Here is a 14,573-nt window from a genome sequence, read left to right as displayed (position 1 = left end):
GGCACGCACGCACGAACGCACGCACGCACGCACGCACGCAGCACGCACGCACGCACGCACGCACGAACGAACGCAAAGCACGCACGCACGCCACGCACGCACGCAACGCACGCACGACCCGCACAAGCACGCACCCGCACGCACGCACCCGCACGAACACGACGCACGCACGCCCGCGACACGCCACCACGCAGCGCCCAGCACGCACCGCACGCACGCAACGTAGTACGCACGCACGCACCCACGTCACGCACGCACGCACGCACGCCGACACGCACGCACGCACGCACGCAAACGCGCACGCACCGCACGCGACGCACGCACGCCGCCGACACACGGAAACCGGGCACGCAAGCGCCGACACGCCAAGCACGCACGCACGCACGCACGCACGCACGCACGCACGCACGCAAAGCAGAACAGCCACGAACGCACGCACGCACGCACGCACGGCACGCACGAGCACGACGAACGCATGGGCCACGCAACCGCACGCACGCAACGTCACGCAACTGCACGCACGCACGCACGCACGCCGCACGCACGCACGCACGCACGCACGCACGCACGCACGCACGCACGCACGCACGCACGCACGCACGCACGCACGCACGCACGCACGCACGCACGCACGCACGCACGCACGCACGCACGCACGCACGCACGCACGCACGCACGCACGCACGCACGCACGCACGCACGCACGCACGCACGCACGCACGCACGCACGCACGCACGCACGCACGCACGCACGCACGCACGCACGCACGCACGCACGCACGCACGCACGCACGCACATCAATCATGAATTTCCATGAGGTTATTTCAAAATGTAACTGATATTCATGTCGTCAACGGATTTTAGCATAAAAATTCAGGATAGGGACTTATTGGATATCTGGAAAATAACCGGTATTATCCGGTACTTTTTTACTATACGTATCATTTATATCCAGTAACACACACACACACACACACGCGCGCGCGCGCGCGCGCGCGCGTATCCGGCTGAAATTTTATATTGAATGCAGAATTCTATTCTTTTCAGCTGAAAAGCACAATTTATGATTTTGTATACTTATGTCGATAATCAAAATAGATTGTCACCGGAAAATGCTGAATATTATTGTCCATTATGAAAACTTTATTAATATTAATATTTGAGATTACTAAGCAATGTTGAAATTATATTGTAAAAAACCCTGTTCTACAGCCGGTCAATTATTATCGCTATTTTTCCCATGCTTTCCCTTTTTTTAGAATTTTGGGAAATTTGTACCGGATATTCGGAAAATATCCGGTACCTGGCCGGATAATTGTCCTACCAGATATCGGACCAGATTTCAAATATCCGGTGTCATATTCTTTTCGGATATTTGATATTCGGTAATTTTACGATTCAGTGCATCCCTAGTGAAAATATTGATTATAAAGTAATGTTTATATTATTTTTATGTTATGTTTCATTTTTCTATATATAATTACCTAACATTTGTTTCATTTTTTACATTTTATTCTTTTCGAATTTTATATTTGATAAAGTATAAAATAAATTTCCTTAACAAAGAAGTTATATTTTACAAGAGATAAATCATATTTATCTCCAAATATAGGAAATAATTTTCCTGTTTTCTACTTATACGTTTTCTCTATTTCACGAAGATTATATCACTAACTAAATTGTATCACTTAATTAGATAGGATGACTTGGTAGCGGCTGTACAGATGGCACCGTCGGCGTTGGTGTTGTCGGTACAGGTACTGACGGTACAGGCGTTGACGGTATCGGTTGATGCGTTTGTCGTGGCGGAGAAAGGAGCTCTTGCCTATCTCTTTCTCGTTCTCGACCGGGTCGCCATGCTTCCAATAACGCTTCGACTCGCTCTTCAGTAGGTCCCCATCGTGCAGCACCAGCTGGATTTTGTAACCATACAACTAGCGTGCCGTGCACCGCTCGAATGTTTACATCACCTCTGAATGAAGAAAAAACAATTATTCAACATTTTTTCATATACATTATACACATACTATATCTAATCAATATAAAGGACCTCATTAATTATATGGAAAATTGGATCCTACTGAAATGAATTGGTTTTTACATATAATATAGCTTATAATGTAATGAAGAAAAGATATTACAGATATAAGAATCAAGATAGTTTTTGAACTATGGTTTATCAAAGGTACTCACAGAGCACAAGTTTTACATCTTTAATGTATCAGCTCAAATTATCCATTTGACTCTTATATCTGTAACATCTTTTGTTCACCACATTATATGAGCTACATTATATAAAAAATTAATTGATTTCAAAATCAATTTTTCATATTATTAACGTGGAACCCTTTAATTTGAATAAACGTACTTTGGAAGAATATGTTGGAATCCATGTCGATATTCGTGTTCCATAGCGGGTACTACTACTTGTTTACGTTTAAAGTGACTACCCTCGAGTTTTATAAGCGCATTAGGAGCCGGATCACGCCACTCCGGTAAAAATACCACGAACGACAAAGGCTCTGCCGAATCAGCTAAAAGACGTTCGAAGTGGTTGACCATAGCTTCCATAAGTTCCTCGCAGTATGGTGGATTTGCTTGAAACGATCCGCTGACCGGCCTGAAATCCAAGAATGGTCCCCTCGATCCGAAATATGAGTCCGTATCGGCAAACGCTGAACAATACTGTCGAAAATAACAGTTTAGAGGTGAGGCAAAACATTCAAACGTAACGCCGAACGATCTCTGAAGGCATTCGAAAACCGTCACCGGAAGAGCCATCTGGGTTGCTTGGCCCTCGTTGATTCCAAAGTATGTCTGATAGCGTTTCAACATACACCAAACGCGTGACAGAAACATTTCAAACTTTTTATCATCAAAACCGTTATACCTATACAAATGTTCCAGTTTAGCAAAGTGCGTGTTATTAATATACATGGTGTCACCGTGAAAGCGTAGCATTATTTGCTCGCGCTCAGGAAGATAATCCACTTGTGGAAGTCTCGGTGTGGGAAGGGAAAATTGCACTGGATAACACCAAACTTTTCTTTGCGTGCTAACAGGACCTCCTAACGGTATAACATCCCCCAGACCATTATCTTTAAGGATTTGGTTATTTTTATCTTTCACCTTTTTCGCATATTCCGTCGACAGATGATAAATTTTCAGACATATGCCTTCAACGCTGGCTTTAACGGTTGCCGTGAGGTGCGGTTGACATTGTCGCTTCAGATGAGCGAGCCTATCCTGGAAATCGTCAAACGTGGCGCCCACTGTTCTTCTCAACCATTGGAAAGTGTCCTCCGCATTCCACTTGACTACTTTTCGACTTTCAGGTGATGCTGCCCTTGATTCTACCATCTTTTTCGCCGCTTCAGCATAACGTGACAATTGTTTCCTCGCATCTCCCGTAAATTTTGGCCTTACCAATTTAATAGGAATATCGTTCATAATCTCGCGATACATAGACATTGAAATCTCAGGGAAACATTGACTCGGTAGTAACGGATCTGAGCCGCAATCAATGACTTTTCGTTCCATCAGCCACCTGTTGAAGGAATCTTTCGGTGCATCTATAGATTCACGAGTATGACATAACTCTTGGTAACACTGTCGTAACTTAGCTAGCAAAGCACAGCGCAGAGCTTCTGCTTCAGGATGAACGTGCATCAAATTTGATGGTGCTCGCTCATATATTATAACATTCGTAGGTATTTCCAAATCCCACGGACCTCTAAAACATAATGATAAACAAATTATTCATTTACTTCGTCCATAAATATAACTCAACATCTTAATAAAATCAAACACATACGCCAATACAAATTTCTTTGCTGGTGGAACAGCTCCATCTTCCGATGCTCTTCGTTTTAATGTAGAACCTGGTGTAGCTGGAATCGTTCCATTTCCAGGTGGAGGTGGTACACCACAAATGCCAAGTGGATCCGTGATTGGATCAAACTTTAGTAGGATACATATATATGTTACATTTTACCTTATTATAAAATATAACTATTTTTTTGATATTCTATAGTACCTGAGGTTTCAAAGAAGGAACTACCCATAGAGATTCTCCCGTCAATTTATTCCAAAAATATGGCCGATTTTCCCGTTTACTCCAAAACTTCTTCCAACCCTGTTGTTGAAGTTCCAGAGATAATTCATACTCCGAAAAGCTTCCTGGTGGTGTACCCTATAAAAAAGAAAAAGAGAAATAGACAAATCAGCCCTAGTAAATTAAAATCATTATCAAATTGTAAGACAGTTTTTTTCTCTTGACATACCTGAGTTATAAGAGGTGGTTGTTGTATATGACTAAGTTGCGGACAGTGATCGGTTACAGTTTGCGTAGGTGTTAATATGGATGTTTGAAGCTTAACAGGTGTAGGAACTATAACTTGTGCGACTGTCGAATTTGTATCCTGCTGTAGCGTTTGATGATGATGATGCATGACTGGCAACGAAGACACCGACTGTCCTGATAAGGCTTCCCAATTTGAGGCATTGGGCACATCTTGTTTTCCTCCACTTACTTCGTTCATGGTTTGATATGCAGTTTGTTGCAAAATATTGAAAACGTCAATCTAAATGTAATGTCATGCGACAAATATTTGAAATGTCATCTATATATAATTTAATTAAAAGTGTGTATAACATTTTTTTTATATTAAATTATTAGTTATTATAACTTTGATAATCTCATATATTATACATATGTGTGTGTGTGTGTGTGTGTGTGTGCGTGTGTGTGCGCGCGCGCGCAGAGAGAGGGGGGAGGGGGGAGGGAGAGAGAGAGAGGGGGGGAGACAAATATTAATGAAAAAGTGAATAATTAAAGTTGGGTTCTTGAGATATTAAACAAATAAAAAACGAGCAATTAAATGCCTTAATACGCGGTAATTGGCGCGATTATCATACAAACAATTCAATTGTATCTCTTACATAATTATATCTCTTACAAAATTAAAAATTTATAAAAATATTAATAGTTGGATCAGTTTTTTATCATGGAAAAGAATGAGTGATGAATTAGTGCAAGAAAGAACATAAAAGGCCACGCGTAAAAGAGAGTGAAATATTCATTTCTCATGATAAAAAACTGATTTAATCATTAATTTTCATCATACATACACGTGCACACGCATATGCACGCACATATACATATACAAAATGTATTTTAGAAAGCACTCACTAATCATACAGCTATTATATATATATATATATATATATATATATATATATATATATGCTATTATATAGCTATCATATTAATATATGTGCTATTCCTAATCAAAAACTTGAAAAAAGTTCTGAATCATTCTACAATTTTTGCAATTTTTTTTAGTTATTCAATGCAAAAATCCATGTCTAAAATTCATGTCTATAATCGACGTATAAGACAACTTCAAGATATCTTTAAGAAACATCTTCAAAATATTTTACAAAGAACACTGAAAGATACCTTAAAATTATCTTATATTGAATGATTTTACCCGTTTATTTAGCAATTTTGGAAATTAATATCTCATTAATTATTGCGAAAATTGCAAAATGGTAGAGGATGTAGTTTTTTTCATAAACAATGCTTCGTAGCTGGTTTACATCAATCTATACACACACACAAACACACACACACATACACACACACACACAGAGTGTAATGAAGATTAAATTCATAATTTCATTAGAATTACATATATAGATTATGTAGAATTATCAGTGTGTTATACACACTTTTAATCAAATTACATATATATAATATTATAATTTACAATGCTAAAATGATATTTTATTCAAATAAAATGCATTTTTATATTTAGCTTACACATATCTTCGTCAATTAAATAGTACTGTATAAGAGATACAAAAAAGGCTTGCGAAATTTCAAAGAAAACACTGAAGAGACGATGAAAGTAGATTTTAGACAAGCATCAGAGATGCTGAGAACACATTGCAATTTGCACAGTATAATCCATCAATATCCCACGCGTATTCACGCATATATTACAGAAAAAGCAGATGGATATTTGGTGATAACCGCGGGATTTTTCGGGACATCACGGTATACAACTCAACAGTACTCAATGTGTGGCACAATGTTTGTTTACATACTGAGAAAACCTCCGAGGAAACACGCGTTTTCTCACGTCGCGGGATCAATCCCGTAAGAAGAAAATGTACCGCGGTCGAGAAGAGGCTTACCGGAACTGGCAATACCCTCAATTTTCGAGAAATGCGCGACGGTATTCAAAATTCATTCATCATTTGGGAAATTTGACGCAACGATATCCACCTGTACGACGCCATTTGCTTAACTAATGGAAACGGGTTAGGGGGGAGACTCAGGGACTGCGCACAATAAAGGAATAGGAAACAGAGAATAAAGGTGAAATCACATGGTGCAGAAAAGGACTGCGGAATAGAGAATGCATCATTGAAACAACCAATTAGCGCTATTCGGAATAACGCAGAATAACGCTGACTGATTACTTCTATGATGCATTCTCTATTTCGCAGTCGTGTGATTTCACCCTAAGAATTTCAACTTATCAGAAACTGTGTATTCCACATTACATGATTTCTGATAGGTTGAAATTCTTATTATCTGCTTCCTGTTCTCTATTCCTTTCATTGTGCGCAGCCCGTTAGCCACAGTATAGGTAAAAACCATGGAGTATAGAAAATAGGAGGCCGAACTTACATGGATGAGGCCATCAAAAAGCGTGGTCAAAAGTGATCATCTGAATTAGTTCGATCGATGTCGCTTTCGTTTCACAACACTATTCTCGCAGTTTGCATGGTAGATCATACCAATTTTACATGAAGAAGGCTCCATTCTTCATGTAGTTTTAATGATAATTTATGTCTTCCTGTCAGAGCATGATGTTAAAGAATAAACATTTCTATTCTAAGAGTCTGAACACAAGAATTGTCATAACACTTCCCATGTAGCACAAAAAGATTTGCAGAAACATTGCAAAATGATTTCATTGAAACATTGCAATATTGCATGGTGGTTGCTGGAAACGTTGCTGAATCATTGTTGCAAAATTCCAACAATGTTAAGATATCCGCTTTTTATTATATTGCAACAAAACATTCCAGTAATATTACAATGTAATGTATTTGGATAAATTTTTTACGAAGACTCTCAAATGAAAAACTGTTTCCATACACATATCTCTCACTAACTTTAATTTTTCTACAAATCGCATTTCTAGTGATATGTGCTTTCCAAAAACAATTTTTTTATGATAAAACCATAAAATATTCCAATAAATATAGTATTAATTCTGAAGGATAAATTTATTCGTAAGAATAAAGCATGTATGTGTATGCCCCGAACAAACTACAGATATTATCCACATTAATATAATAATACAGTCGTTTAGTAAGTTAATCATGGATTAAGTTAATCAATAAAGTATGGGCACTAATTCATATTCAATGAAATTTATCAATAAAGTTCGGACGCTGGTTTATTTTTACGTTCATACATCAGGCATAAATACATCATCGATCACATAATTAATATTTCGATAAATCGTTTTCAGCAGTTTAATTACTTATCATCTTATCCGATAATGATGCATTGATTATATCCAAACTCGATATTATATAATCTTTTGATTTCATATTTAAAATAAATATAAAATTTAGCTAATGAAATGACCGTCAAATAATAGATCAATAAATTTCTTATTTAAATATAAAATGAATTATATTAATTATTATATCATAAAAACATCTATTAAACTAAAAGACTGTACTGCATAAATATTGTAAAAACTTTTTATACTATTATTATTGTAACAATTAAAGAATTACAGTTTTGTAATATTTGTGGAATATTACAAGCATATTACTGACATTTTGCAGGCATATCGTTAATTTATATTTTTATAATACTTCTGCAATGGTACATTGCAATCTGTAACATTGCAGCAATATTACCCTCAATCTTTTGTGCTGTATGAGTATGGTTACTTAGAGATTTAAGTTGTAGACGTAAGTAATGCACAAGCTTTGGCGTATGACGTATGATTTATTGTCGTCTCTTAAACGGGGAGCACAGACTTCTGCCTAAAGGCCAAGGCACATAAAAACTTAAAGACGTTAAGGCTTAGTAGTAATACTTAACCCGAACAGACCATGGCACATAGAAAACTTAAGACCTTACGTCCTACCAATTCGATTCGATAATTTCGAGATTGCGCACTCGATCAGGCCTAAGAATATTCGTGTTTACTAATTTTTCTTCGTTACTGATAATATGTTCAATAAGTATAGTTTTAAATATTTTGTTCACTGATATATTGGGTCATCTAAAAACCGCGGATACTTTTTAGATGACTCAATATTATTCAAAACATTTATGTATATCTGTATTTATAAATGTAAAACAACACAAATCTCGCTCCAGTTGCGAGAATCGTTATTCAATCAATTACTATTTCCATATAATCATTATGTTATAATTAGTATTATAAATCGTTATGTTAAATTAGTAATAATTTAGCACTTCTCACTCTTTATTGTATAAAAACGATCAAACTTATCTATAACGGATTCTTTATTAATATACCAACATTAAATTTTAATGAGCAAGTTCTGTCATAATGTTAACATGTTCGTCAGTAGCATATTGCGAATTATTTATTGATATTTCACAATTAGCAATAATGTAAATACACTCTCTGGATTCTTATCATAATATAATGTTTATTATAATGCTAAAGTGTAATCAATAATTATGTATTTTAATAAATGATAATATACATTCGAGAGAAAGATCGTAGAAATATTGAGCTACAAGTGTTATATGGACTAAATATGAAAAGGTTCATAAAAACTAACGCAAATCACAGAATGTCTTGATTTTAGATACTTGAATTTTTAATATTTCTCATTTTCGATTAGATTTTTTTTGTTTTAATTTTGGACAAAAATGGAATGTTATCCGAGTCCTATTAAAGATATAGCGATTAGATTAATTATCAGTGTGAGAAAAAGTTCGTAGCGTTTTTCCCACTAGATGATATTAAATGCTCAGCAGTTGGTAATTACTAATCGCATAGACAACACCAGACGTGCGTTTAAAAACACATTTCAATTTTTATTTTGAGCCGAAAAAGATTGAAATCGGTGAAGTAGATCAAAAGTTATTTTATTTTGAAAATGGAAATAAATAAGGAAAAAATTCGCTACATTTTGCAATATTACTACGATAAAGGCAAGAACGCTACACAGGCTTGTGAAAAAATTTGTGCTATTGAGAGCGCAAATTTGTTCAATCCATTTTTTTGTGTTTAAAATTTCAAAACAAATGAATGAACAGATTAATTAAAGTATTGTCCATTGCTGGCTACTAGTTTTTCCCATCTCTCAGGCAATTTTCGAATTCCATCTTGAAAAAATGACTCGTCTTTGGAGGCGATCAAATTTTGGAGCAAATTTTCGATTTCTGCAAAAGAAGTGAACCGGTGACTTGCCAAATCCTTCGGAACAACCAGTAATCAGAAGGAGCAATGCCCGGAGAATACGATGGGTGCGGTAAAACATCTTACTTGAGCGTTTCCAAATATTTTTTTACGACTTTTGCGACATGAGGCTGAGCGTTGTCATGAAGAAAAATAACTTTATCATGTCTTTGCTCGTATTTCGGCCGTTTTTCTCGCAATGCACGACTCAAATGAATCAATTGTAGCCGATACCGATCGCCCGTAATGGAATCGCCAGGTTTCAGCAGCTCATAGTAAACAACACCCTTTTGGTCCCACCAGATACAGAACATGATCTTCGAACCATGAATGTTCGGCTTTGGTGTTGATGTTGAGGTCGATGGCAACGATTGACCGGGCTTAGCGTAGTATTTTTTCTTCTTGGGGTTGTTGTAGAATATTCACTTCTCATCTCCAGTCACAATCCGATGCAAAAAACCTTTTCTTTGTTGTCTTTAAATCAGCTGTTCGCAAGTGAAAAATCGCCTTTCAACGTCTCTCGGTTTCAGTTCATAAGGCGCCCAATTTCCTTGTTTTTGAATTATTCCCATGGCTCTCAATCGTGCAGAAACGGCTTGTTGAGTTACTCCCAATGATTCTGCAAGCTCCTCTTGCGTTTGACTCTGATCTTCTTCGAGTAATGCCTCTAATTCTTTGTCTTCGAATTTTTGGCTGTCCAGAGCGAGGCTTGTCTTCAACGTTGAAATCTCCATCCTTGAAACGTCGAAACCATTCCCTACATGATTTATCAGTTGGAGCAGTGTCACCATAAACTTTGACAAGCATTCGATGGGCTTCAGCTGCACTTTTCTTCCAATTAAAGCAGAAAATTAGAATCTCCCGCAAATGCTGCTTAGTTAACACAAAATTCGACATTTCAAACACAGTAAAAATCAAGGTTTTTGTATGAAACTCAAAGTGATATAAACTGAATATTATTAGCAGATGTCTAACCTCTCTGAAAACACCAAAATCAGCTGTCACTATAAACCATTCACAACAACCGGAACCATCTTTTGGAAAACGGACCGAACTAATTTGTACTCCCAAAATTTACGGTGAAGATATTCTATCAAAATCAGCAGCACGGAAATGGTTCGCTCGTTTTCTGGAAATTTCGATGAAAGATGAACCTCGCTCCGGTCAACCAATCACTGAAAAGTCCGATGAAATCATGGAAAAAGTCGAGTGTGATAAGCATGTGAGCACTGTATAGATTGTTAGGGAACTAGGCATCGACTACAAAACAGTTTTAAATCATTTGCACAAAGCTGGATACAAAAAGAAACTCAATATTTGGGTTCCTCACGAGTTGAATGTAAGAACATGATGGACCGAATTAACATTTGCGATATACTGAAACAGAATGAAATTGAATTATTTCTGAAGAGAATGATAACTGGTGATGGAAAAATGGATCACGTATGACAATCGAACTCGCAAAAGATCGTGGATAAAGAAAGGAGAAGGCACAAGCAATCGCAAAATCTGGATTGACGATAAAGAAGGTGATGTTGCGTGTGTGTGGTGGGATTGGAAGGGAATCGTTCACTATGAGCTATTATCGCCTGATTAAACAATTAATTCCGAACTCTACTGTGAACAACTGGAGAGATTACAAGCAATTGAAAAGAAGTGGCCAGAATTAATCAATAGGAAGGGTATCGTCTTCCATCACAACAACGCTCGACCACATATATCTTTGATAACTCGACAAAAATTGCGAGAGCCTGGCTGGGAAGTTTTAATGCATCCACCATATAGTCCTGATACCACCCCATAGCATCCTCAGATTATCATTTGTTTAGATCTCTGCAGAACTTTCTTAATGGTATAAAGCTGGCTTCAAAAGAGGCCTGTGAAAATCACTTGAAGCAGTTTTTCGACCAGAAACCACAAAAGTTCTATTGCGATGGGATTATGCTGACCCAGGGTTATAGTATTAGACTGCCCCAAAAATGGCAAAATAATGGAACATATTTGATTTAAATAAATTGATTTTAATACTCTAAGAAAAACACTTGAATTTTACTAAAAAACTGCCACAAACTTTTTCCCACTATTAATATTTAGCGAATATACTTAGGAAATGCGTTTTTTACTTAGAAATTATAATAAAAATTAATAAAAATGCGTTTTAATTTTTTATAAATAACTTTTTATATATTAATTTTTATAACTTCACATTCAGTTTTATACAAGTTTGTACGTAAATAATTTTTTGTTTTAGAAATTAGAATCATAAATTTGAGATACATAAAACAAAATAGAATACAAAATATTAAAAGACAAAAATAGAATCAAACAAAAGTTATATATTAAAGTCAGTCTCAAGTAACGATTTAAATTTTAAGAAATAAAGCTTTCATTCAAATTAAATCAACGCATATCATTGAAAGCTTTTTATTTGATGATACAAATCAACAGTAATGTATCTGTATTTGTTACTCTCTGAATGCCAAGAAAGATAGAAAGATGTTTGAGTCGACTTGTATCACTCAAAATGGAAAACACCATTTGGATCTTTCATAACACATTAATTAGCAACTTTTTAGCAATTAACATACTTAAAATATTTGTCGTATGACAAAAACGGATAAATGTAGAATTAGTATATAATATTAACCTGAAACTTTTATAACATGAATTGAATCAATGCATATCTTCAGATATTGCAGACGTCAAATTATATTAGATATATTATTATTGTTATTATAGCTTATACGAAACATAATATGGATTGCACTGAAGTACAATTATGTACATGGCTTATACAAAATTTTCACAATAGCTTGCTTCCGTTTTGATTTTTCGGATTCGGATAAGTTTTCTAATTCTGTTGCTACTAACAGACCAAAGCTTTTCAGGGGTCAAGTTTGTGAGAGACCAACATTTGTGGAGAATTTTCTTTCTTGATTATTCATACGCTTTTGAAGAGAGTCACTTAAAGTTGCAAGAGAATGTTCCCAATATGTGCTATTTTTATTTTTCCAGTTAGGTTTACTTCCTTGTGATTTTTGCAATGCAGGAAATAGTATACTATCTCTTAAAATATTTTGACTTTTGCTGGATAAATTATCAGGTTCACATTGAGATTCACATTGTGACAAGTTATTATATTTCTGTACTTGTTCATAAGTTTTAAATGCTTCGTTTTCAAGAATTGAAGAAACAGGTAAAATTTGTCTTACAGATTATTTTTGATTGCACAGTATTAGAATGAAGATGCAATGAGGAGTTAGTATTTAAATTGATAAGCTTTGGATGATATAGCGAAGCAGATAAATTTGAAAGAAAATTATTTGACTTTGTACCAGAAATGAATTCAGGTGATATATTTTCAATGTCCACATTTATTTTGAGATAGTGTATTGAGCTTCAATGAATTTTTTGAATTTTTGCAATCGAATTAGTCACATTTGAGTAACATCTGAAAATAAAAATTAATTATTATTATTTTGTATGCATTCACTTATTATATATTTGCAATTAATTTAATCTAACCTTCTTTTAATATGACTGTCCAGAAATAACATATTTTTGTATAAAGTAAATGTGGTATGACGAGAGATCCTACTAATACTTCGCGTTTCTAATTCTCGAAATCGTTTTTCTCTGATAAATCGCTCACGTAAACGTAACCATCGATTTTGACAACTATAATAATAATTTTATCTTTTATGTATTTATGTGTGCGTGTGTGTGAGCGTGTGCATGCGTGTGTATAGTGTGTGTGTAATAGTAGTAGTAACGAGTGTGTGTGTGTGTTCGCATTAAATATATCATAAAGAATTATACAATTTTAAATCTTACCTGACATTCATTAACAATGCGATTTCTCTCCACGAGTTTTCTTTCATTTGTACATCTTTATCTTTTAGAAATGAATTATATAAATGCGGATATTCTCTTATTGCATCTATTAATGATTCATCATCTTTGTGAATATTTCTAGGTTAAACCCGTCATTAAACTGATTATCTTCGTTTAAATCATTAACTGAAGAATATTCTTAAGAAGAATATTCATGTTCACTCATTTTTTCTTTGTTATTGACAATTAACACGAAATATAATTTATAAAATAAACTGTTTTTGTGTTTTAATACATATATGCCATTGCACGGAATTTGAAGGAGATGGTCACATGTGATTGATTAACCATAGGACCATAAGTCATAAGCATAGAAATTTCATCCTTACGAAAATTTTCAATGTTAAGTTTTAAGTCTTAAGTTTTAAAATGACTGCCTTACTGCTTGACTGTGATTGGTCGATAAGTCTTACGTCTTAAGTTTTTTTATATGCCATGGCCTTAATACATAATGCATAAAAAAATGTACCAATCGAAATCCTCTGTTTCTTTCCATGAAATAAAGAATTTTGATTGGTTCAATTTCTTATGTGTTATGCGTTATGCAAGAGTCTGTGCTCCTCGCTTTAGAGACACGGCGATAAGTTATACGTCATACATGAAAGCTTGTGCGTAACTTACGTCTACAATTTAAGTCTAAGTAAAGTGGGGAGCGCAAACTCTTGTATAACGCATAATATGTAATGCACAAGAAATTGAACCAAAGTCCTTAGTTTCCTTCTTTTCTATGAAATAAAGAATTATGATTGCTTAAATTTCTTAAGCTTTGTGTGTTATGCGTAAGAAAATGTACTAATCGAAGTTCTCCGTTTCCTTTCTTTCCATAAAATAAAGAACTCTGGTTGGTTCAATTTTTAATGCCTCATGTGTTATGCGTTATGCAAGAATCTCCCCGCTTTATTATGACAATTCTTGCGCTCAGACTTCCCTTCTGTGTGTGCATAAGCATATATGAGAGGAGTTTGCGATTCGAATGCTTCCTACTGAGCACCACCAATACCAATTCGGAAACCTGATTTTGACCATACTTTTCAAAGCCTAGATCGGCCTTCTATTCTCTATACTCCATGGTAAGAACAGTAGCACAATTGAGTTCACAGATTTGTTCGTTTGCTGATTATTTTATTTGGCGAGTATCAATCATGAAACTTTTTTCCTAGGATGAAAAGTGAAAAGTGAACAATTTATCCATTAACTTC

At 35.7% G+C, this 14,573-nt stretch overlaps 2 protein-coding genes across 7 annotated transcripts; both read right to left on the bottom strand.

Annotated features, from left to right (window-relative positions):
• Positions 1-895: 895 nt before the first annotated feature.
• On the bottom strand, positions 896-6,884 carry Pcif1 (Phosphorylated CTD-interacting factor 1). Of its 6 annotated transcripts, none has more exons than XM_011055692.2 (6): positions 6,702-6,884; positions 4,285-4,584; positions 4,038-4,193; positions 3,816-3,961; positions 2,370-3,734; positions 896-1,973 (listed from the first exon to the last, which is right to left on the bottom strand). In XM_011055692.2, the coding sequence occupies exons 2-6, from the start codon at positions 4,540-4,542 to the stop codon at positions 1,694-1,696; spliced, it is 2,205 nt and encodes a 734-aa protein (XP_011053994.1). In that variant the 5' UTR covers positions 4,543-4,584; positions 6,702-6,884; the 3' UTR covers positions 896-1,693. The 6 variants fall into 6 exon arrangements, with proteins under 6 accessions (XP_011053994.1, XP_011053967.1, XP_011054003.1 ...); XM_011055665.2 differs by lacking the exon at positions 6,702-6,884 and adding an exon at positions 5,826-6,342; XM_011055701.2 differs by lacking the exon at positions 6,702-6,884 and adding an exon at positions 5,826-6,342 and having other exon boundaries at positions 4,285-4,532.
• A 4,752-nt stretch (positions 6,885-11,636) lies between these two features.
• On the bottom strand, positions 11,637-13,457 carry LOC105145822 (uncharacterized; the record flags this gene model as incomplete). Its single annotated transcript, XM_087403549.1, is given in 4 exon segments — positions 11,637-12,695; positions 12,889-12,931; positions 13,006-13,158; positions 13,315-13,457. Coding segments are annotated over 4 exon segments (777 nt in total), but the record flags the coding sequence as incomplete, so codon positions are not given.
• Positions 13,458-14,573: the final 1,116 nt, after the last annotated feature.

The sequence above is a fragment of the Acromyrmex echinatior genome, chromosome 2 (assembly GCF_024713525.1).
Source record: "Acromyrmex echinatior isolate Ae372 chromosome 2, ASM2471352v2, whole genome shotgun sequence".
NCBI lineage: Eukaryota > Metazoa > Arthropoda > Insecta > Hymenoptera > Formicidae > Acromyrmex > Acromyrmex echinatior.
Note: the sequence above shows the minus strand (reverse complement) of the source record. Positions and strands in the feature narration are given on the sequence as shown.